At 36.7% G+C, this 21,942-nt stretch overlaps 3 protein-coding genes across 3 annotated transcripts; all 3 read left to right on the top strand.

Annotated features, from left to right (window-relative positions):
• The first annotated feature begins 6,934 nt into the window (after positions 1-6,934).
• On the top strand, positions 6,935-9,016 carry LOC133333046 (negative elongation factor D). Its single transcript, XM_061541384.1, has 5 exons — positions 6,935-7,017; positions 7,099-7,811; positions 7,879-8,325; positions 8,390-8,871; positions 8,943-9,016. Exons 1-5 carry the CDS (start codon positions 6,958-6,960, stop codon positions 8,972-8,974), a joined length of 1,734 nt encoding a protein of 577 aa, XP_061397368.1. The 5' UTR covers positions 6,935-6,957; the 3' UTR covers positions 8,975-9,016.
• A 1,115-nt stretch (positions 9,017-10,131) lies between these two features.
• LOC133333035 (negative elongation factor D-like) lies at positions 10,132-11,158 on the top strand. The gene is made up of 3 exons (XM_061541373.1): positions 10,132-10,467; positions 10,532-11,013; positions 11,085-11,158. The coding sequence occupies exons 2-3, from the start codon at positions 10,749-10,751 to the stop codon at positions 11,114-11,116; spliced, it is 297 nt and encodes a 98-aa protein (XP_061397357.1). The 5' UTR covers positions 10,132-10,467; positions 10,532-10,748; the 3' UTR covers positions 11,117-11,158.
• A 2,317-nt stretch (positions 11,159-13,475) lies between these two features.
• Positions 13,476-21,739, top strand: LOC133332973 (phospholipid-transporting ATPase IF-like). Its single transcript, XM_061541334.1, has 7 exons — positions 13,476-13,704; positions 13,773-14,445; positions 17,675-18,089; positions 18,150-18,717; positions 18,784-19,597; positions 21,164-21,490; positions 21,556-21,739. Exons 1-7 carry the CDS (start codon positions 13,476-13,478, stop codon positions 21,737-21,739), a joined length of 3,210 nt encoding a protein of 1,069 aa, XP_061397318.1.
• Positions 21,740-21,942: the final 203 nt, after the last annotated feature.

Genomic DNA, 21,942 nt, shown 5'->3' on the forward strand with positions numbered 1-21,942 from the left:
TCAATGCGACTGTCTGTTGTTTTTTCGATTCGTATGATATTGCTGCGCCAGCTAAAATATATGTGTATCCCGTATATGATCTCCTATCGTCTGAACTACTTGCCCAATCAGCGTCTGCAAAACCATGTAACAATCTTGCGTTGTATTTATAAACAATTTCGTAGTCAACAGTATTGGCCAAGTAACGAAGAATGTGCTTTGCTCCTTTGAGATGTTCCAAATGCGGATTTTTATTAAATTGTGATAGCCTATTTACAGCGTGAAGAATATCTGGACGGGAGCAAATTGCTATATACATCAATGAACCTATAAGCGATTGATATTTGGTTTCATCCACTTTGCTGCAATTGGAACAGTCTTGACAATTTTTATATTTTGATCCAGGATCTAAAGGAGTGTTACATTTTCTGGTATTTTCCATATTCTGTGCCGCCAATAACTCTTTAATTATTTTCTTCTGTGATAATCGTATACTTCCAGTTGATTCATTTCTTTCTATCTCCATCCCCAAGAAATAATTAACTGGTCCCTTGTCAATTATTTCAAATTCAGCCTTCAGAGCAGATTTAATAGAATCCATTGTTGTCATATTGGAACATACCAGCATTATATCGTCTACATATACCACTATTATATTATATTCGTCTTCCTTATTTAATACGTATGTACATCTTTCGACTGTACAACGGATAAATCCAATTTTTTTCAATGCTGCATCAAGTTTTTCGTTCCACATACGGCCAGACTGCTTTAAGCCATATATCGATTTCTTAAGTTTACAAACCTTATCAGGATTTTCCGCATCTTCAAATCCCTGCGGCTGTTCCATAAAAATATCTTCATCTAGTGTACCATTTAGATATGCTGTCGTGACATCCATTTGATGAACGAATAATTTGTATTCTACTGCTAATGCCAATACAGTTCTTACGGTAGCGTACCTCGTTACTGGCGAAAACGTTTCAGTATAATTTATACCATATATTTGACCACAGCCTTTTGCCACGAGTCTTGCTTTATATCGGTCTAAATTGCCGTCCTTATCTTTCTTAATGTTGAAAACCCATTTATTCTTAAGCACGGGCACGTCTTTAGGTCTGTTTACTAACTCCCACGTATCATTCGACATTAACGATCCAAATTCATTTTGCATTGCATTCATCCACATATTGTTTTCTGGTACCGACATCGCTTCCTTAAAGTCTTTTGGACATATATTAGTATTTTGCGTAATTTGGGCGTTATTTAAAAATATCCTTTTTCCTGATCTTAGAACTCTGTAGTTACAAGCATCGGCTTGTTCATTTTCATCTGTCACTTCATCTTCATTTCCGGAATTAAATTGTTCGTTCTCAGAATTTTCGAAATTTGGTACCGAAACAGTTTGATGATTAGGCTCTTCTATTTCTATTGTTGGTATTCCTATACAACTATTTTCTCTCATGAAGACTTCAGGGAAAAAGTCGTACTCGCTGTTATTTTCAACCGACTCTTCTAAGAACTTGACATCCCGGCTTTTGTACAATTTCCCTGTTTTAATGTCCAACAACCGATATGCTTTCGATTCAGCTGAATAACCTGTCATAATGCAATCAATACCTTTCGAGGCAAACTTTGATTTTCCTGGTCTTTTATTCAGCATAATAGCTCTGCATCCGAAAATCTTTAAATGTGATACTGTAGGCTTTATTCCACTCCACATTTCAACTGGTGTTTTGTCACATAGAGATTTTGTAGGACATCTATTCCTTAAATATACAGCAGTATCCACGGCCTCACCCCACAAATTTTCATTTAGATTTGAATCAATTAGCATACATCGGGCCATTTCCACTACTGTGCGGTTGGCTCTTTCCGCCACACCATTCTGCTGTGGAGTATATTCAACCGTAAATTGTCTTTTAATTCCAAGGTTCTCTAGATTAAAGGTAAATTCGGAACTAAGATATTCTTTGCCATTATCACTACGGATTGTTTTTAATTTTTTTGATGTCTGCCTTTCTGCCATTGCAATAAATTTTGTAAAAGCTTTATATACATCACCTTTGTTCTTTAAGAAATAGACAAACATCATTCGAGAGTAATCGTCAATAAACAGAACAAAATATCTAGATCCCCCCGCCGATGTTACTCTCATTGGACCGCAAACATCCGTATGAACCAATTCTAGAGGTTCTTTAGCTCTAAACGTTGCCTCCTTTGGGAATGGTTGAACACAAATTTTTGCCTTTAAACAAGCCTTACATTCAAAATTATTTGGTAATTTCACCATATTCATTCCATAAACCATCCCCTTTTTTGATAAATCAGTAACATCCCGAACATTTAAATGACCCCAACGTTTGTGCCACTTCATGAAACTAGGTTCCGAATACATACCGTGTACCATATTTGCGTTTGTTTCACAGACATACAAATTGCCAATTCTTTGTCCAGTCAAAATGACACTTTCATTGATGTCTCTAACTTGTGCCGATTTATCATCAAAACTTGTAATCTGCTTTTCTTCAGCCAACTTAGCAACACTTATAAAATTATATTTTAATTTTGGTACGTAGAGCACATCCTTAAGTTCAATTGTTTTTCCGGTATTTGTCACCAATCTTATATTGCATATTCCCTCTGAGAATATGTAATAACCTCCGGCCAATTCAATACGCTCTTTATGAGTTCGAAACATAACTTCATTTTTCCGGACACAACACATATGACACGTTGCTCCACTATCGAAAACCCAGGATTCACTTGAAAAATTATATGAATTTAATCCATTCAACATAGCATTCGCCCCAGACTTCTTACTCCAACAGTCCCTTGCTATATGACCCACTTTTCCGCAATTAAAGCATTTTATTCTCTTCGCATTCCTATCATCTTCCTTGATTTTCAGTTTATTTTGTATATTTCTGCTCAGAAACACTTCGTGACTCTCTTCCAGTCTGTTTCTGGAATTTCTTCTTTCAAATTCTTCAAGTAGTTTGTTATTCAGGATTGACAAAGAAGGTAAAGAGTCCCTAGATTCCATGGCAACCACGAAACTTTCATATTCTTCTGGCAAACTGCTCAACATTATTATGACCAGAATTTCATCGGGAATATTGACATCTGTTTCACGCAGCTTACTTGTTGTTTCGTTAAACGTTTTTAAATGTTCATTCATTGATTGTCCTAAATTCATTTTTGTAGATAACAATCTTCTGAACAGCATCACCTTTGTCGATGGTCCTCGAGGTTGAAATTTTTCTTCGAGTTGAATCCATGCTTCCCGAGATGTACCACAATTTTTGATTGTACATAATTGGTCACTCTTTATGCACAGAAATATTGAAGAGAGAGCTTTTTGATCTTTTTTATTCCATTCATATTGGCCCTCTTCATCTTTAGGTTTCACAACATCTCCGGAAACATAACCCCACAGATCCAAATGTATCAGAAGGCTCCTCATATGAATCCTCCATCCATCGTAATTCTCTTCTTCCAGTTTTTCAATATTGAACGAGGACGCCATTTTGTAAAATTTTCTATTTTTTCTTTATGTGCAAAGGCCCATAACCTTTGTCAGAGCAAAACGCAGAAGAAACACCACAATTAATATTTAAATTCAAATAATGTTTATTTTACAAAGGTTTACAAGAGAATGAAGAAAAATATTTTATTGCTAGAAATGTTCATTGTCTATATTGAAGTAAAGCCTACTATGTTAAAAGAAAATATTATTAATATAAAAAACAATTCAATTCAATATTCTTTAACAAGTAGTTTTCATTACATATTTTCAACAGTAATTAATAAGGATATTTACAATTAAAAATGGTTCTGTCATGCAGAACAAATAAATGTGCAATATGTCAAATTAACATACCACTATTGTTTGATTTTAGTATAGATGCTTCTAGGTTAAGTTAGGTTTGGAGATGTGCAGTCACTTATGTGGCTGCAGCACTTTGAAACCGTCAGGTCCATTGTGATCATCCACCAAAAGAAAAAGATATGATGAGATCTATGGGGGAGAAAAGAAGGGGAATAGAGAGAAATGAGGAGCTTACAAGGAAGTATTAGATAGTATCAATGGCTATAGAGATCGGACAGAAGATATATTACGTGTCAAGGTTGCACTTTAATAACCCCTTTAGATTTCTAATTATGCTGTAGGTTAAAATCACACATAGTTGAATAGAAGCACGGTGGAAAATGAGCACCCACCAGTCTGTAGGCCAGGACTGGACAGAGACACATGAGATTCTCAATTGTCTCCGTATCCTCTTCGTCAACACAGAGTGCGTCGTCCGCATAGGCTACAACTTTAATACCTTTCCCGTTCAGTTCCATCAGTGTGTTATTGATTACCAGTAGCCATAGTACTTGAGGCTACGAAAAGTACTAAATTTAGTACAATTATGATTTAGATTACTGTTGAGAATTGCGTTATAGAGGCAACTTTGGGAACCTAAAAGTTGGAATAATGTTTGTTGTTGGAGTGTAGAATTGAGTTATGGAAGCATACTACTTATGTGTATTAAAGGGTATTATATTTGGTACAGCTTTATTATGTGTGAACGGATAAAGCCCGACTTCAGAATTTTTTAATTAAAATTACTTTTGGAGTTTAGGATTGAGGTAGTTTAGGAAATTCGTACTTATGGGTATGAAAAGTACTAAATGGTACTAAGTATAATGTACAAGTTGAGTTTGTGTGAAAGATAGAGCTGGGATTCTGAAAGTTTTGCAAGGTTGAGGTAGTTTTGAAAACCATCGGGTACGGAATGTGATAAATTTGGTACAATTGGCATTTCAGGATTTGGAATCCTGAAATATTAAATTTAAATTACTGTTGGAGTGTAGAATTAAGATAATTTTGGAAATTTGGTAAATGGTACAAAATATTGTACAATTGTACATGAATGAGATATGGAGGTAGTTTTGAAAATTCGTAATTATGTGTACTAAGTGACACAAAATTTGGTACAATTTAGATTTGAGTAATCGGATGGAGATGTAGAAACTTAAATTTGGATTTAAAATTACAGTATTAAGGTACTATTGGAATGTCGTACTTATGTATACGAAAAGCACCAAATAAGGTACAATTTGTTTTGTTTGAACAAGCGGCAATTATAAATTTAGTGAATATTTTTACCAAATCAAAATAATGTTCTATGATAAAGCCACTTTTAAACCAGTAAGGAAAGTAGCAAAGTCGGACTGGACCGACTATATGATACCCTTCACCACTTTGGGTATACTCTACATATGTATCCTAACAGACGTCGCGTTTTTGTTATATATCTACATCTGAACCGATTTCAGGGAAACTTGCTAGAGATTAATTTATATTACTTCAGTACGTTGTGTCAATAGGCCTAGCTATGGATCTTTTCACGAAGCTTAGCAACATCATTCTAGACTTAATTCAGTACCCTATACCAAAATTCGTGCAAATTGAAAGATATATAGGGACTTTGGTGCACCAATTACATAAAATCGGACGAAAATATAAATGGGAACTATATCTAAATCTGAACCGATTTTCACAAAACTTAGCACACGTCATTCTAGACTTACTTCAGTACGCTATGACAAATTTCACCAAATACCTAAAAGCGGATGAAAATATATATGGGAGCTATATCTAAATCTGAACCGATTTTAACGAAACTTTGCACACATTATTCTAGACTTAATTCAGTACGATATGCCAAAATTAGCGCAAATAAAAAGATTTCCAGGAACTGTGATGCACCATTTACCTAAAATCGGGCGAAACTTTATATGGGAGCTATATCTTAATCTGAACCGATTTTCATAAAACTTAGCACACATTATTATAGAGGCAATTCAGTACGCTATGCTAATTTTCGTGCAAATCGAAAGATATATAGGGACTTTGGTGCACCAATTATCTTAAATCGGATGAAAATATATATGGGAGTTTCATGAAAATCGGTTTGGATTTAGATATACCAAACCGATTTTCATGAAACTTTGCACACATCAGACTTAATTCAGTACCCTATGCCAAAATTCGTGCAAATCAAAAGATTTCCAGGGACTTTAGTGGACTATTTGCCTAAACTCGGGCGAAACTATATATGGGAGCTATATATAAAGCTGAACCGATTTTTCCCAATTTCAATAGGGTTCGCCCTTGGCCCAAATAAGTGACCTAAGCCAAATTTAATCCAATTCGGATCACAAAAGTGTACTGTACTTTGTTAACAATTTAAAATGGTCAGACGGACATGCATAAATCGACTTAGAAAGTGATTCTATGCATATTCTATCTCGATTATTTTTGCCTGTTACAAACATATGCACAAAGGCATAATAACCTGTACCACAGTGTGGTGAAGGGTATAAAAACTTAGATCAATATAATGGAGAGGGATTATTCGATTTGGTTCGAAGATTAAGTAACTTAAAAAAACCAAGATTCAGTCTAAATATTCAAACAAAATTAATTTTTTGGGCATCTGAAATTGCCTATCTAAATATTAATACATTGTAAAGAAAATTTGAATGTGAAACGATATTTTTTTGTTGCAAAAGTAGAGCTGCTTTTGAAATTATCACGGTTTAGCATCGAATATTTAACAAATCGAAATATTAAGTGATATAGCAATTAATTCATAATTAAATCCTTCAACAGCAAATTTAATAGAGTTGTTTTTAATGTATTAAAATAATAAAAAATATGCTTGAAACAACCACCGCCAAATAATTCGATATGTGGCCAAGCCACTTCACTATACAAACGTACATGATTACCAATTACTCAATTACCCAAACAGTTGATAACACAATCATTGTAGAATGTGGCAAAACAACAAAACAGAGAAAAAGCCAAAGAAGAGAATAGAAATCTTTGATCTTTCCATAAATGAATTAAAATTTGTATTAATTCACTAAAATTTCAATAAAAAATTACTAAAATACATAAAACAAAAGTGCATTTACAACATGGAAATGGAATACGATGAAAGTGGTTGGCAGCAGGGCAGGCCGAAGGGAGAAGATGAGGTGAGTGGCGGCAGTGGCGGTGTTTTGTTGTGATAAAACTAAGGAAAACAAATAAAAATTGAATTTCACTTTTTTCCGTAGGAAATGCCTGAAGATAATCCCCAGGAAACTATACAAGAATGTTTGGAAAAGTTTCTGACACCGGATTACATTATGGAACCGGGTATATTTACCCAGTTGAAAAGATACTTCCAATCAGGTGGTTCACCAGAGGAAGTCATCATGATGCTATCGGAGAATTATAAGGCGGTGGCGCAAATGGCCAACTTGTTGGCTGAGTGGTTGATTTTGGCCGGTGTTAAGGTGACCGATGTTCAGGCAATGGTGGAAAACCATTTAAAGGATATGATTTTGAAGACATTCGACCCTAAAAAGGCTGATACGATTTTCACGGAGGAGGGTGAGACACCAGATTGGTTAACAGAAATGATTGATCATCCCACATGGCGTTCGTTGATATATCGCTTGGCCGAAGAGTATCCCGATTGTTTGATGTTAAATTTTACAATTAAGTTAATTTCGGATGCTGGTTTCCAAAGCGAAATTACTTCCATATCAACGGCAGCACAACAGATCGAGGTGTTCTCACGGGTCCTGAAGACCTCCATAACGAAGTTTCTTAGTAACCCAGAAGATATCCAGGGAGCAATACAGGAGTGTGCTCGTATGGTGTGTCATGGCCAGCATACCTATGTCTATTCGCAGGTGTTGATACAGGTTTTGAGTCAGGAAACCAAGGGTGGCTTCAATATGAAACGTCTTTCTCAGGAGATTACTAAATATGCCTTGCAAAAGTAAGTGAACCCCCACTTCAATACACTTCCAGTATGATATTCTTCATGTTCCCCTCTATTTTTACAGCAATCAAAATGTCACACCCATAACCATGGCCTTAAATGGTTCGGCAGCATATCCCCAGGCCTGTCAGGCATTGTCTTCCATGTTGTCGCGTAACACACTGAATCCAGCTGATATAACTGTACTTTATCGCAACTATTCTGGGGCAGACCCGCCGCCAATTGATCTTATAAGAAATCCACAATTTTTAGAATTATTGGTTGATTCTCTCTTCAAAGCGGGAGTGAAAATTAATCCGGAACATAAATCAAAATATATTTTCTTGTTGGCCTATGCAGCTTCCGTGGTGGATACTCCGGCGAAAAAAAGACCTCTTACCGATAGAGTTCTTAATAAAGATGAACTGAAAAGTACAATACAAGCTATAGAAAAGGTGCATGCCATATGCAATGTTAACAAGGGGTCAACGGAACTAATAGCTGAGCTGCAGACACTATACAATTGCATTAAGTAAGTTTATACTTATAAACTTTTTTCTATCATACTTTAACGCCTTCCGGTGTTTTGTTTTCAGATTCCCCGTGGTAGGTGTGGGTGTTATACGCTGGATAGAAAACACAGTCACCGAACCTTCATACTTTAAACTTTCCACCGACAGTTGCCCGACACATCTTGCCATCTTGGATGAAGTGGCTGCTGTGCATCCCACGCTGCATCAACAAATTCTCACCCTACTGATACGTCTATTCGAATCGAAACAAGATGAATTGGAAATTTTAGTACAACTAGAAATGAAGAAAATGTTACTTGATCGTATGGTTAATCTACTAACGAGGGGGTGTGTAGTGCCCGTGGTCAAATACATTAAACAATGTTGGGGTAAAGGTGACACCGACATCTCGTTAATACGATATTTTGTAACCGAAGTCTTGGAGACCATAACACATCCATATTCATCAGAATTTGTACAATTATTTCTACCAATGGTGGAAAATGAAGAAATTACCGGTACCATGCGGGGTGAGGGTGATAATGATCCAGTTTCAGAATTTATAGGTAATTTATTGAAGTTCATTATATTTTTATCTAATATTCTAATCAAAATTTGTATTGTTTTTTCATTTCAGTTCACTGCAAAGCTCATTATACCACTGTGTAAAAATAAACTGCATTAATTATTTTTCGTTTAGTTTTAATTTTTGAAATACTATTTTTATATTAACATATACGCCTACAAATTTTATTCACTAGTATTTTTGGAATATTTCCTTTATTGTATAAATGAAAATAAATATAAAAAACAAATATTTTTATTACTTTGTAATAAAAAGAAGAAAAGAAAAAATGAATATTCAATAAATGAATATAAAATTAAAAATTTATAATTGTTTATTATTATAGAGGCGAAAGCAAAGACCTTTTGCACTATAATTACTAAAAATTAAATTAAGGAATCATAATATTTATGTCTATTGTGAAATGATCCATATTCTAAAGGAAAAATTCTTTATAAAATTTAATATCTTAGCATACATTCAGGCTGCGATCAAAATCGTCAATATACTGAATGGTCCCTTAACTCATAGTGGTCTATGTGGTTAATGAACAATATGAGGCGTTACATGGTGTTCATTATAAAACACCTCATGGTGTTCTATAGTTATTATAACACCTCATGGTAGTCTATAGACAATGGAACACCTCATCTTCAATAGGCAATATAACGCTCCATGGTGTTCTATAGATGGCACAACTCATGGTTCATTCTGTTCATTCATAGCTGTTACCGCTCGCAATGTTCGACACATTATGTCGATTTTACCTTTTCCAGGATCTGGCGCAGAGTGAAAATTTTGAAAATTTTTCTTGTTCTTTATTATTTTTTCTTAAAATACGTTACTCCTCTCTACTTTTCTCCCGATAATTCTCTCTAGCATTAGGTGTAGCTACTGTTGGCAGGGTTGCCTCATACTCTGCATTGAGCGGAGTAGGCCTCTGCTACCTGTTGTGTTTGCAGCTTTTCGATGTCGAGTTTCCATGTTACATTTGATCGCACCTTCGCTGCTACATTATGACGGGTGCGAACCTTGGCTGCTACAAGGAAGTGGTCCGAATCGATATTCGCTCCTCGCATCGATCGGAGATCTAAAAGACTGGATGAATACCTTCCGTCTATCACAACATGATCAATTTGATTTCTCGCCGTTTGATCGGGAGAAAGCCAGGTGGCCTTGTGTATATCGAGATACCATGTTTTTTGCTGCCGCGAAGTCAATCAACCTCATGCCGTTGTCGGATGTTTCTTCATGAAGCTGATATAACTGTACTTTATCGCAACTATTCTGGGGCAGACCCGCCGCCAATTGATCTTATAAGAAATCCACAATTTTTAGAATTATTGGTTGATTCTCTCTTCAAAGCGGGAGTGAAAATTAATCCGGAACATAAATCAAAATATATTTTCTTGTTGGCCTATGCAGCTTCCGTGGTGGATACTCCGGCGAAAAAAAGACCTCTTACCGATAGAGTTCTTAATAAAGATGAACTGAAAAGTACAATACAAGCTATAGAAAAGGTGCATGCCATATGCAATGTTAACAAGGGGTCAACGGAACTAATAGCTGAGCTGCAGACACTATACAATTGCATTAAGTAAGTTTATACTTATAAACTTATTTCTATCATACTTTAACGCCTTCCGGTGTTTTGTTTTCAGATTCCCCGTGGTAGGTGTGGGTGTTATACGCTGGATAGAAAACACAGTCACCGAACCTTCATACTTTAAACTTTCCACCGACAGTTGCCCGACACATCTTGCCATCTTGGATGAAGTGGCTGCTGTGCATCCCACGCTGCATCAACAAATTCTCACCCTACTGATACGTCTATTCGAATCGAAACAAGATGAATTGGAAATTTTAGTACAACTAGAAATGAAGAAAATGTTACTTGATCGTATGGTTAATCTACTAACGAGGGGGTGTGTAGTGCCCGTGGTCAAATACATTAAACAATGTTGGGGTAAAGGTGACACCGACATCTCGTTAATACGATATTTTGTAACCGAAGTCTTGGAGACCATAACACATCCATATTCATCAGAATTTGTACAATTATTTCTACCAATGGTGGAAAATGAAGAAATTACCGGTACCATGCGGGGTGAGGGTGATAATGATCCAGTTTCAGAATTTATAGGTAATTTATTGAAGTTCATTATATTTTTATCTAATATTCTAATCAAAATTTGTATTGTTTTTTCATTTCAGTTCACTGCAAAGCTCATTATACCACTGTGTAAAAATAAACTGCATTAATTATTTTTCGTTTAGTTTTAATTTTTGAAATACTATTTTTATATTAACATATACGCCTACAAATTTTATTCACTAGTATTTTTGGAATATTTCCTTTATTGTATAAATGAAAATAAATATAAAAAACAAATATTTTTATTACTTTGTAATAAAAAGAAGAAAAGAAAAATGAATATTCAATAAATGAATATAAAATTAAAAATTTATAATTGTTTATTATTATAGAGGCGAAAGCAAAGACCTTTTGCACTATAATTACTAAAAATTAAATTAAGGAATCATAATATTTATGTCTATTGTGAAATGATCCATATTCTAAAGGAAAAATTCTTTATAAAATTTAATATCTTAGCATACATTCAGGCTGCGATCAAAATCGTCAATATACTGAATGGTCCCTTAACTCATAGTGGTCTATGTGGTTAATGAACAATATGAGGCGTTACATGGTGTTCATTATAAAACACCTCATGGTGTTCTATAGTTATTATAACACCTCATGGTAGTCTATAGACAATGGAACACCTCATCTTCAATAGGCAATATAACGCTCCATGGTGTTCTATAGATGGCACAACTCATGGTTCATTCTGTTCATTCATAGCTGTTACCGCTCGCAATGTTCGACACATTATGTCGATTTTACCTTTTCCAGGATCTGGCGCAGAGTGAAAATTTTGAAAATTTTTCTTGTTCTTTATTATTTTTTCTTAAAATACGTTACTCCTCTCTACTTTTCTCCCGATAATTCTCTCTAGCATTAGGTGTAGCTACTGTTGGCAGGGTTGCCTCATACTCTGCATTGAGCGGAGTAGGCCTCTGCTACCTGTTGTGTTTGCAGCTTTTCGATGTCGAGTTTCCATGTTACATTTGATCGCACCTTCGCTGCTACATTATGACGGGTGCGAACCTTGGCTGCTACAAGGAAGTGGTCCGAATCGATATTCGCTCCTCGCATCGATCGGAGATCTAAAAGACTGGATGAATACCTTCCGTCTATCACAACATGATCAATTTGATTTCTCGCCGTTTGATCGGGAGAAAGCCAGGTGGCCTTGTGTATATCGAGATACCATGTTTTTTGCTGCCGCGAAGTCAATCAACCTCATGCCGTTGTCGGATGTTTCTTCATGAAGGCTGAATTTTCCGACGGTGGGCCAAAGATATTTTCCCTTCCGATTTATACATTAAAATCTCCTAGCAGAATTTTATGTCATGAACTTCACTTTATACAGCGGCCATATGCTGTTTTTAGGCGCTCGTAAAATATGTCTTTGGTCTGCTCATCTACTGGGGTAAATCTGGAGACGAGGTCTTTTATTCTCCTGTTAACCATAAATCCGCAGCCAAATTCATGTCTCGTTTCATGGCAGCAATAATACAGTGCGTAATCATCTGATTTACTTACGCCAGTCCCTTTCCATCGCATTTCCTGTAAGGCAATAATATCGGCTTTGTACTTCTTGAGTACATCCAACAAAGCGAAAACTGCGCCTGTTCTGTACAACGTGCTCACATTCCAAGTTCAGATTAGCAGATCGTGGTCCTTTATACGTTCGCAGGGGCCGTCAGATTTAAGGTGGTTTGGTTTTCTTTTTCTTTGCTTTTTCATAGTAGGTTGGGTTTCCCGAGTGTGGGCAACTAACCCGACGCCTCAACCCATTTTTTATAGTTCTTATGGGTGAACTCGCGGCACATATAAGCTCACTATTTCTACGGGTGCTAAAAATAGCTACCCCAGGTGACACCGCGGGGAGGTCAGTGTCCACAATTGAGATGGAAGAGGGACCAAGATAAGCCTGGGCTACGCCATGTTAAAGCCGTATCAGACATGTTCAATTTGATTTCTCGTTGTTTGATCAGATGAAAGCCAGGTCGCTTCTAGAGTTACCATACCATAAGTATTAACTAAAATTATTATAGATTTTTTTATTTCTTTGTAGTGAAATGGTGTACATATTTATTTATAGGGGTCCCAATAAGAATTAGCATATCACAATATTTTTTAAAACAATAATTGCCAAAATACTCATGTCTACGGTAATGTCTTTAACTCTATCCTTATCGTTAAAACACTGAGAACTCAACACACAACACAACACAATTCAATATTGAGTTGCATATCAAGTGAAATGTGAACCCATCGACTGATTAGCGGAAAAATATTCAGTAGCGAAGTTAATATTGGCCATTAAAGATCGTTTGTGGTCGATTAGTTAAAAACCGAAATAAAACAATGAAATTAAATTAATAAAAAGAAAATATTGGATAATTTGAGGAACAAATTATAAATTGAAAATGGTATGTTTTAAAGTGATTAAATATTTAAAAGCAATTTTGAATATGAATTTAAATTTTAAACAGGGTTCAAGTAGCAGTAAATCCACAGAAAATCTCCGCATACTGGTGGGCGGCAATGCCACACAAAGTGGTAAAAAATCTCAGCAGCTAAATCGTATAAAGACCACCAAATATACTCTGCTAACATTTTTACCCATCAATTTTTACGATCAATTTCGAAGGGCGGTATATTTTTACTTTTTGGTAGTGACCATTATATCGTTTTTCATCAGTAAGTATTGGCCCGATTAAAGAAAACTTGCATTTGTACAATCTTATTAATAATTGCCTTAATTACAGATAGTACACTTTCACCCATGGTCTCATTGATACCGCTACTGTTTGTTATGATTGTGACGGGCATTAAGGAGGCCCATGAAGATTATCAACGTTATAAAAATGATAACTTGGTGAATTATTCAAAGGTTACCGTTTTACGTGATGGTCAGGAGCGGGAAATTGAATCTCGTTATGTATGCCCGGGCGATTTGGTCGTAGTTCGTTCCGATTGTGATGTACCCTGTGATGTGGTTTTATTGCATTCGACCGATAAGAGTGGTAAATGTTTTGTTACCACTGCCAATTTGGATGGTGAAACAAATTTGAAGACATTAACGGTACCGAGAGGTCTACCGGAGATCAACTATTTAATGGATTTAAATCGACTGGGAGTGATTGAGTGTGAAAGTCCGCGTACAGACTTATATAAATTTAATGGAAAAATTGAGGTAAATGGTACGTCAATGGTGCTGCCTTTGACAAGTGATAATCTTCTGTTGCGCGGATCGAAGGTTAAGAATACGGAAAAGGTTATAGGATGTGCAGTATATACGGGGATGTCAACAAAGTTGCAGCTAAATAGCCGTTATACGGGAAATAAGTCCGCATCAAGTGAAATTTATATCAATAAGTTTTTGATATTTTTGGTCGTGCTGATGGTGGTCGCCTGCATTATCCTGTATATGTTGGGAAGGTAAGATTTAATTATTTTATATTTTATTTTATAATTTTTTTTAAGTGGTTATTTATACTCTTTCGAATCGAGCTTGATGATCTAAGTTTTGCAATGAAAAGGAAAGCCAGGAGAAGAACCTACGTACCCACCATTATGCGACGCGTTTCGCCGTTGGTTAAGCGGCTCATCAGGCATATTGGGATATGTGGCTATACAAATGTCGTACGTTGATAATTTGTATTTATTCCGCCTTGATGCGACACTTGCATATGCGAATAATTTTTATATATAGAAACACCAATGTGTTAATATTATACCTAAAAGTTTATTTGGAACCTTAATCTTAAGTCATTTCTTGTACAAACAAATCCGTACAAGAAGTGACTCAAGATTAAGGTTAGGGATGTGCGGTTGCTAATTGGCAACCGTTTACTCAGAGACAAAAAGGGTGGAAGAGAGGAAATATTGTCGGAGTTGGAGAGCCTAGAAAATTGGTTACTGTAGCCATGTCAAATTCTTGACAAAGCCTATGATCTGATTGGGCTCTATTTTGAAGAAGAAAGCTAGATTATTGGACATCTATAGACATCAATTGTTTATAGCTCCTGTTCGTCCTCACATAGACAGGTGAGGTGTCCCGGCAGTGACCTGTTATGATCCCCACAATGATTTTAATCTCTCTGTTATTATGGGACAGCAGCGAAGAAGTTCTTCTGCGAGAGAATTCAGGCCAGATCGGCAATCTCATTCCCTTCTATGTTGCTATGTCCTGGAACCAAACTTAAATGAACTATCGTCGTATATCTTAAAGAGCAGCCTTGCAATCACAATTTAAAGCTTTGATTAAAATTAAAGTTTATTTCAAATTATGACAGATATCTATGGTTGCCATATGTTGCGAATGTCAACAGTACATAGCGAAAATGTTGGAAGAGAAATAAGTATGTATGCGTTAAGATCGATCGAGGCCAACTTTTTATATCCTCTACCATTCAGAATATTTTTTGGTACCCTCTGAGAATCAAATGCCAGTAAATTCTATTGGAAAAACTAGCGTAAGACCTTCAAAACAACTCTAAGACCATAGTAGCATCTGTTTGCCAACATTATTATCCTCCGGATTTCAACGCTCTATTTCCAGCAGGATGTTAAAAAAGTCACACGACAAAATGCCACATTGTCTGAATCCTCGTTCGATATTGAAAGGCTCAGATAGGTTCTTTCCGACATTAACTTCTCACCTTGTGCCAGTTAAAGTTATCCTGCATAGCTGTAATAATTTTGCAGCAATGCCGAAAGCAAACATGGCTTTAAACGCCTCTGAACGGATAGGGCTGTCGAATTCGGCTTTATAGTCGACGAATAGGTTGAATATGTCCAATTGTTCGTGGGTCTTTTTCAGGATCTGGCGCAGAGTGAAAATCTGGTCAATGGTGAATTTGCCAGAACTGAAGCCGCAATGACCATTGGCTTCAATCGTTCAACACAGCTCGCTGTATCCTGTTCTGTGAAGATGGATGCTCAATGAATTAGCGGCACATTTTTTTTTTGGCATCTGGATGTTATTGAAGGAGATTTTTATTTATTTTGGAACCAGGCAGACTCTGTGATGTGTGGTCTGCTGGGAAGACGTGTGACGGTGGTAGTTTGGTCGTTGCTGTCTGGTTGGTGGTGCCGAACCGTCTGTTTAGATGTGTTTGGCTAAGTTCCTTGGTTGTTCTTTGTTCGGGTGCCTGGTCCGAAGGGCTGGATACTCGCAGTGTCTAGTCACTGTCTCGTGTGTTTGATCCGACATGCCGGATACCCGAATGGGTCATTGTCCTGTGTGGATGTGTGGTATGGACTGTGTTGGGTGTGTGTGGAGAATAATGCCCGTGAAGGTATTCTGGTGTTTTGTTTTTGTCTGTACCCTTGAGTTTACCAGCCCCGGATCATGGATCGAAACTAGTAATGTTACAATTTCGGAACTTTCTAGGCTTTTGGAATGATCGTTGCATGGGAGACGATGTGGAAATTGGCATTGTATTGGTTTTTGCATCTGTTGTTCATCGTCTTTTAACGGACTAGCAGGCTTGTGGAGCAATTGTTGGAAGGGGTGATATGCATGTTGGCTACAAATGTCATAAGGTGTTGGTGGTCACCTTTTTCTTTGTATCCCCTTCATTTTAGAAAGCCTGCAAATATTTGTTCTAATGATAGTAGTTTCGGCTCTGAAGCTGGGCAGAGACTATAGTCTGTGGGTGACAAGTTTCCAACCGTTTGGGGTTCTCCTGGTAATAGCTTCGCCTATTAACCTGACCAAAGGTTTCGGATCTAGCCTGGCAGTTGGCTCTTCGGGGAGCATCGTGCTGGAAGTGGTTTATACCCAAATCGCAAATTGCATTACAACATTACACGGGTGCCTGATCCACAGAAAGGCGGGAGTTATAGATGGGATCCGCTCCACATCCAAGGAGGTGATCAACTCCAAATACGTGTGATCGATTGATACCTGAATTTTGGAGTGGGGGTTTTGGTTGACGCTTTGTATTAACTGGTGTTTACAGCACCGTGGGGTAAGACCGTGCTAGAGCTTTGGATCGGTGCGGAGTTGCATTACAACATTACACGGGTGCCTGGTCCATAGAAAGCCGGGAGTTTTAGATGTGCTCCACTCCTCATCCAAGGAGGTGATCACGTCCAAAAACGTGTGATCGATTGGTACCAGAATTTTTGTGTGGGGGCGTTGTTTGATGCTTTGTATTAACTGGTGTTTATAGCACCGTGGGGTAAGCCGCAAGGTAGGTATCCACGTACTCAAAGCTTCTCTGTACATAGCTGCTTGGAACTTACATCGCTGTGTAAATAACCATTTAGAGCGCCTATGCTCAAGGACCAAAGCATCTATTTTAGCGCTTTCCTGCGAGATTCTGTCGTCAGCGGGGATTTCGGCACGAAGTTGGTCGCGCTGGGTAGTAGTAGTCGGTAATCAATATTATCCGAAGCAAGTCGTGAGCGTGTGATCAATGATATGCAATACTTATACATAAATATCCATTTTGAGGTTTCGAAAGTATGGGACTAAAATTCGACATCTATCAAACTACGGTGTTAACCCAAGTTTTTATTTCAATTTCAAAGTCCGACATTGACGAAAATTGATTCTATGGACTACAAAAACCGTGGTTCTGCAGCAGATACATGTCGCGCTTGAAGATCAAAAATTCTATGACTACAAGAATTTCAAATAATTTTTTTTTCATTTCAGGTATGAAGAAATTAATACCATACCATTTATGGATTATTTGGGTCCACCGATACAAGTGAATGCCATCGCAAATATTATTGAAGACTTTTTGGCATTTTTGATCCTTTTCAATTATATGATACCAATATCGATGTATATGAATATTGAGCTATATCGTGTGTTGAATGCCTTCTTTATACAACAAGATCAGAAATTATATGATTCGGAGACAGATCAAAGGGCTGTGGTAAATTCTTCTAACCTCAATGAAGATTTGGGACAAGTGAATATTCTGTTTTCCGATAAAACTGGTACTTTGACCAAAAATGAAATGATATTTCAACAATGTTCAATTGGCGGAGTGAAATATATGTATCGTAATTATTTTTTGGAAAATGTTGAAACGAAGAAAATGTTGAGTGTAAAGGAATTTGAGGTAAGGTGTGGTTAGTTCGGGTAATACAATTTATGGGTAAAATTTGTTCTTTGATTCTAGGACAAAGAAAAGGAGTTCTTCAGGGCTTTGACATTATGTCACACCGTACAAATTGCCCAAAGCCAATTGGAAGATACTGCCTATGATCTATTGGAATATCAGGCATCCAGTCCCGATGAGAAAGCCTTACTGGAAGCTTGCCGCCAATTGGGTTTCATCTATCTTGGAGATGATAATGATCTGTTAAAAGTTAAAATTTTGTTAGATTCCAAAGGCAGTGAATCGAAAATTGAATCCCATAAACGTTTAAATATTTTGGAATTTTCTTCGGAACGTAAACGTATGAGTGTAATAGTGGCGGACAGCGAAAATCGTAAATGGTTATATACCAAAGGTGCAGAAAGTGCAGTATTCGAATTGTGTTCGGAAGAATCGAAAGAGATGATACGGCAAACAGATCCTCATATCACAGAATTTGCAAAGGAAGGTTTGCGGACATTGGCTGTAGCTAGAAGGCTCATACCCGAAGATGAATATGAAGAATTTTGTAATGATGTGATGATAGCCCAGAATACTCTGGAAAGTAGGCAGGAGTTAATGGATGAATGCTACAAACGGGTTGAGTGTGGTATGTATGGAATTTGATTCGATTTTTCTGGAATCTAAATTATGAATGAAAAATTGCTTCCCACAGATTTGGAACTGTTGGGCGCCACTGCTGTAGAGGATGCTCTGCAAGAAAATGTATGCGAAACTCTAACTGCATTACAAAAAGCTGGCATGAAAATATGGGTCTTGACTGGTGACAAAGTGGAGACAGCTGTGAACATTGCTCTAGCCTGTGGTCACATACCACCGGATGCCCAACAACATTTTGTTGTCAATTATCACAGCAAGGAGGAAGTATTGGATGCTTTACAAAAACTGGAGGGGAATTGTGAAAATAATAACGAGAACTCAAAACATGCCCTAATTATGGATGGTCCTAGTTTGGCAATAGCCCTAAAAGAAATACCCGAAGAATTCCGTAATACCGCCCTGAAATGTACAGCTGTGCTTTGCTGTCGCCTCAACCCTCTGCAGAAATCTGAAGTTGTTACCTTGGTTAAGAAACAAAAAGGCTTTCTCACCGCCGCCATTGGTGATGGTGCCAATGATGTGTCCATGATACAGGAGGCCGATGTCGGCATTGGCATTATGGGTAAAGAAGGTCTACAAGCGGCACGTTGTTCAGATTTTTCTATAGCGAAATTTTTTATGCTTCAACGATTGCTGCTGGTTCATGGTCACTATAATACGGCACGTCTTTCGTTTTTGGTGTTGTTCTATTGCTACAAGAATATTTTGATTACTGGAATAATGGTTCTGTTTCAAATATATGATTTGTTTTCATCGACATCGGTCTACCATTCGCTGTATATGTGGCTGTTCGATGTGATTTATATATCGTTTAGTTTCACCTTTTTGGCTATTAGTGAGAAGCCATATTCGGAGGAGGTGTTAATGGGGTAAGTAAAGATTTAACTAGAGAACACCATAAGGTGCTTAATTGTCTGTAGAACTCCTTGAGGTGTCCCAATGGTAAGAGAACACCATGAGGTGTTCCAATAATTATAAGACAACTGAATGTGTTCTAATGTTCTTTTGTCTATAGAACACCACTAGATGTTCTTGGGTCTATGGTGTTCTATTATCTTTAGAACACCATGGAGTGTTCTATTGCCTATAGAATAACATGAAGTTTTATATTGCCTATAGAACACCATGAGGTTTTCTATTGACTATAGAACACCATGAGGTTCTCTATTGACTATAGAACACCATGAGATTTTATGTGGTCTACAGAAAATAAGGTGTTCTATTGCCAATAGAACGCCAGGAAGTGTTTTATTGCCTATAGAACACCATGATGCGTCCTATTGCCTATAGAACACCATGAAGTGTTATATTGAATACCGAATCACTTGAGAGGTTCTAATGTTAATAGAGGTGTTTCTTTCTTCTAATTACTATAGAACCTCTTGAGGTGTTCTAATTGCTATAGAAGACCTTGAGTTGTTCTACTTGAACCATGATGTGTTCTAATTGCTATAGAACACCTTGAGGTGTTCTAATTTCTGTAGAACACCTTGAGGTGTATATTGAATACCGAATCACTTGAGAGGTTCTAATGTTAATAGAGGTGTTTCTTTCTTCTAATTACTATAGAACCTCTTGAGGTGTTCTAATTGCTATAGAAGACCTTGAGTTGTTCTACTTGAACCATGATGTGTTCTAATTGCTATAGAACACCTTGAGGTGTTCTAATTTCTATAGAACACCTTGAGGTGTTCTAATTTCTATAGAACACCTTGAGGTGTTCTAATTTCTATAGAACACCTTGAGGTGTTCTAATTTCTATAGAACACCTTGAGGTGTTCTAATTTCTATAGAACACCTTGAGGTGTTCTAATTTCTATAGAACACCTTGAGGTGTTCTAATTTCTATAGAACACCTTGAGGTGTTCTAATTTCTATAGAACACCTTGAGGTGTTCTAATTTCTATAGAACACCTTGAGGTGTTCTAATTTCTATAGAACACCTTGAGGTGTTCTAATTTCTATAGAACACCTTGAGGTGTTCTAATTTCTATAGAACACCTTGAGGTGTTCTAATTTCTATAGAACACCTTGAGGTGTTCTAATTTCTATAGAACACCTTGAGGTGTTCTAATTTCTATAGAACACCTTTAGGTGTTCTTATTTCTATAGAACACCTTGAGGTGTTCTTATTTCTATAGAACACCTTGAGGTGTTCTAATTTCTATAGAACACCTTGAGGTGTTCTAATTTCTATAGAACACCTTGAGGTGTTCTAATTTCTATAGAACACCTTGAGGTGTTCTAATTTCTATAGAACACCTTGAGGTGTTCTAATTACTATAGAACACCTTGAGGTGTTCTAATTTCTATAGAACACCTTGAGGTGTTCTAATTTCTATAGAACACCTTGAGGTGTTCTAATTTCTAATATTCTAATGTCTTAAAGACAGCACTGAGGCATTTTATTTATTTTCCATTAATTCAAATTTCAGAAATCCCCATTTATATCAGCAAAATTCCCAAAACCGTCAAGTACGTTGGACGGTATTTCTTCGCTGGATATTAAACGGAGCTTTCCATTCTATTGTTGTCTTCTTCTTTGCTTATTTCTTCCTAACACTTAACAATGTTATACTCAACGAGGGGCAAACGGCTGAATATTATATTTTCGGATCAATTCTAATACAGCTGGTTGTTGTGGTTGGCAATTTGAAGTTGATGCTGGAATCCCACTACCTTAGCTACGTTTATATTGGCATCATCATTGCATCTTTCCTTGGGTTCATCTTGAGTACGGTTATATATAACTTTATTGATTTGTAAGTATAACTTCAATTATAAATTTTATTACTGTAAATTATTTCAATATTTTCCATTTTTACAGCCCCAATAACCCTGGTTTATATCATGCCTATAATCGTGTCTTCACCTCTCTACCCTGTTGGTTGTTCACAATTGTAACGGCCGTGGCGTGCTTGGTGCCCGATTATACAGCCAAAGTTATACGCAGTTTATTTTGTAGTAAATCATCAAAGTTGGAATGTCGATCCAATGGTAGAGGTGTTTAGTTTGTCAATTTTAGTTCTACGAATATTTGTTTTGTGATTTCAAAGTACTGAAGCGGAGTAGTTTATCTATTCCTGTTAAACAAAGCAGATACATCATTTTTTACTATCTATATACATAGTAATAAAAAATAACATAGAAATGTAAACTTGAGAATTGGAATTACTCACAAAAATAACACATAAAACTAATTGATAATTTAGTT

This window comes from Musca vetustissima, unplaced genomic scaffold (genome assembly GCF_032173495.1).
Source record: "Musca vetustissima isolate MV318-11 ecotype Yass unplaced genomic scaffold, APGP_CSIRO_Mvet_v1 utg14477, whole genome shotgun sequence".
In the NCBI taxonomy this organism is placed as follows: domain Eukaryota; kingdom Metazoa; phylum Arthropoda; class Insecta; order Diptera; family Muscidae; genus Musca; species Musca vetustissima.

What these genes read in the sequence shown, in the direction of transcription:
- LOC133333035 (XM_061541373.1), top strand. Translation starts at nt 10,749, where the DNA reads ATGAAGAAAATGTTACTTGATCGTATGGTTAATCTACTAACGAGGGGG. An exon ending in TCCAGTTTCAGAATTTATAG is followed by an intron (nt 11,014 to 11,084) that starts GTAATTTATTGA and finishes TTTTCATTTCAG; the next exon opens with TTCACTGCAAAGCTCATTAT.
- LOC133332973 (XM_061541334.1), top strand. Translation starts at nt 13,476, where the DNA reads ATGAATTTAAATTTTAAACAGGGTTCAAGTAGCAGTAAATCCACAGAA. An exon ending in CATTATATCGTTTTTCATCA is followed by an intron (nt 13,705 to 13,772) that starts GTAAGTATTGGC and finishes CCTTAATTACAG; the next exon opens with ATAGTACACTTTCACCCATG. An exon ending in CTACAAACGGGTTGAGTGTG is followed by an intron (nt 18,718 to 18,783) that starts GTATGTATGGAA and finishes TGCTTCCCACAG; the next exon opens with ATTTGGAACTGTTGGGCGCC.
- LOC133333046 (XM_061541384.1), top strand. Translation starts at nt 6,958, where the DNA reads ATGGAAATGGAATACGATGAAAGTGGTTGGCAGCAGGGCAGGCCGAAG. An exon ending in GGCCGAAGGGAGAAGATGAG is followed by an intron (nt 7,018 to 7,098) that starts GTGAGTGGCGGC and finishes TTTTTTCCGTAG; the next exon opens with GAAATGCCTGAAGATAATCC. An exon ending in TCCAGTTTCAGAATTTATAG is followed by an intron (nt 8,872 to 8,942) that starts GTAATTTATTGA and finishes TTTTCATTTCAG; the next exon opens with TTCACTGCAAAGCTCATTAT.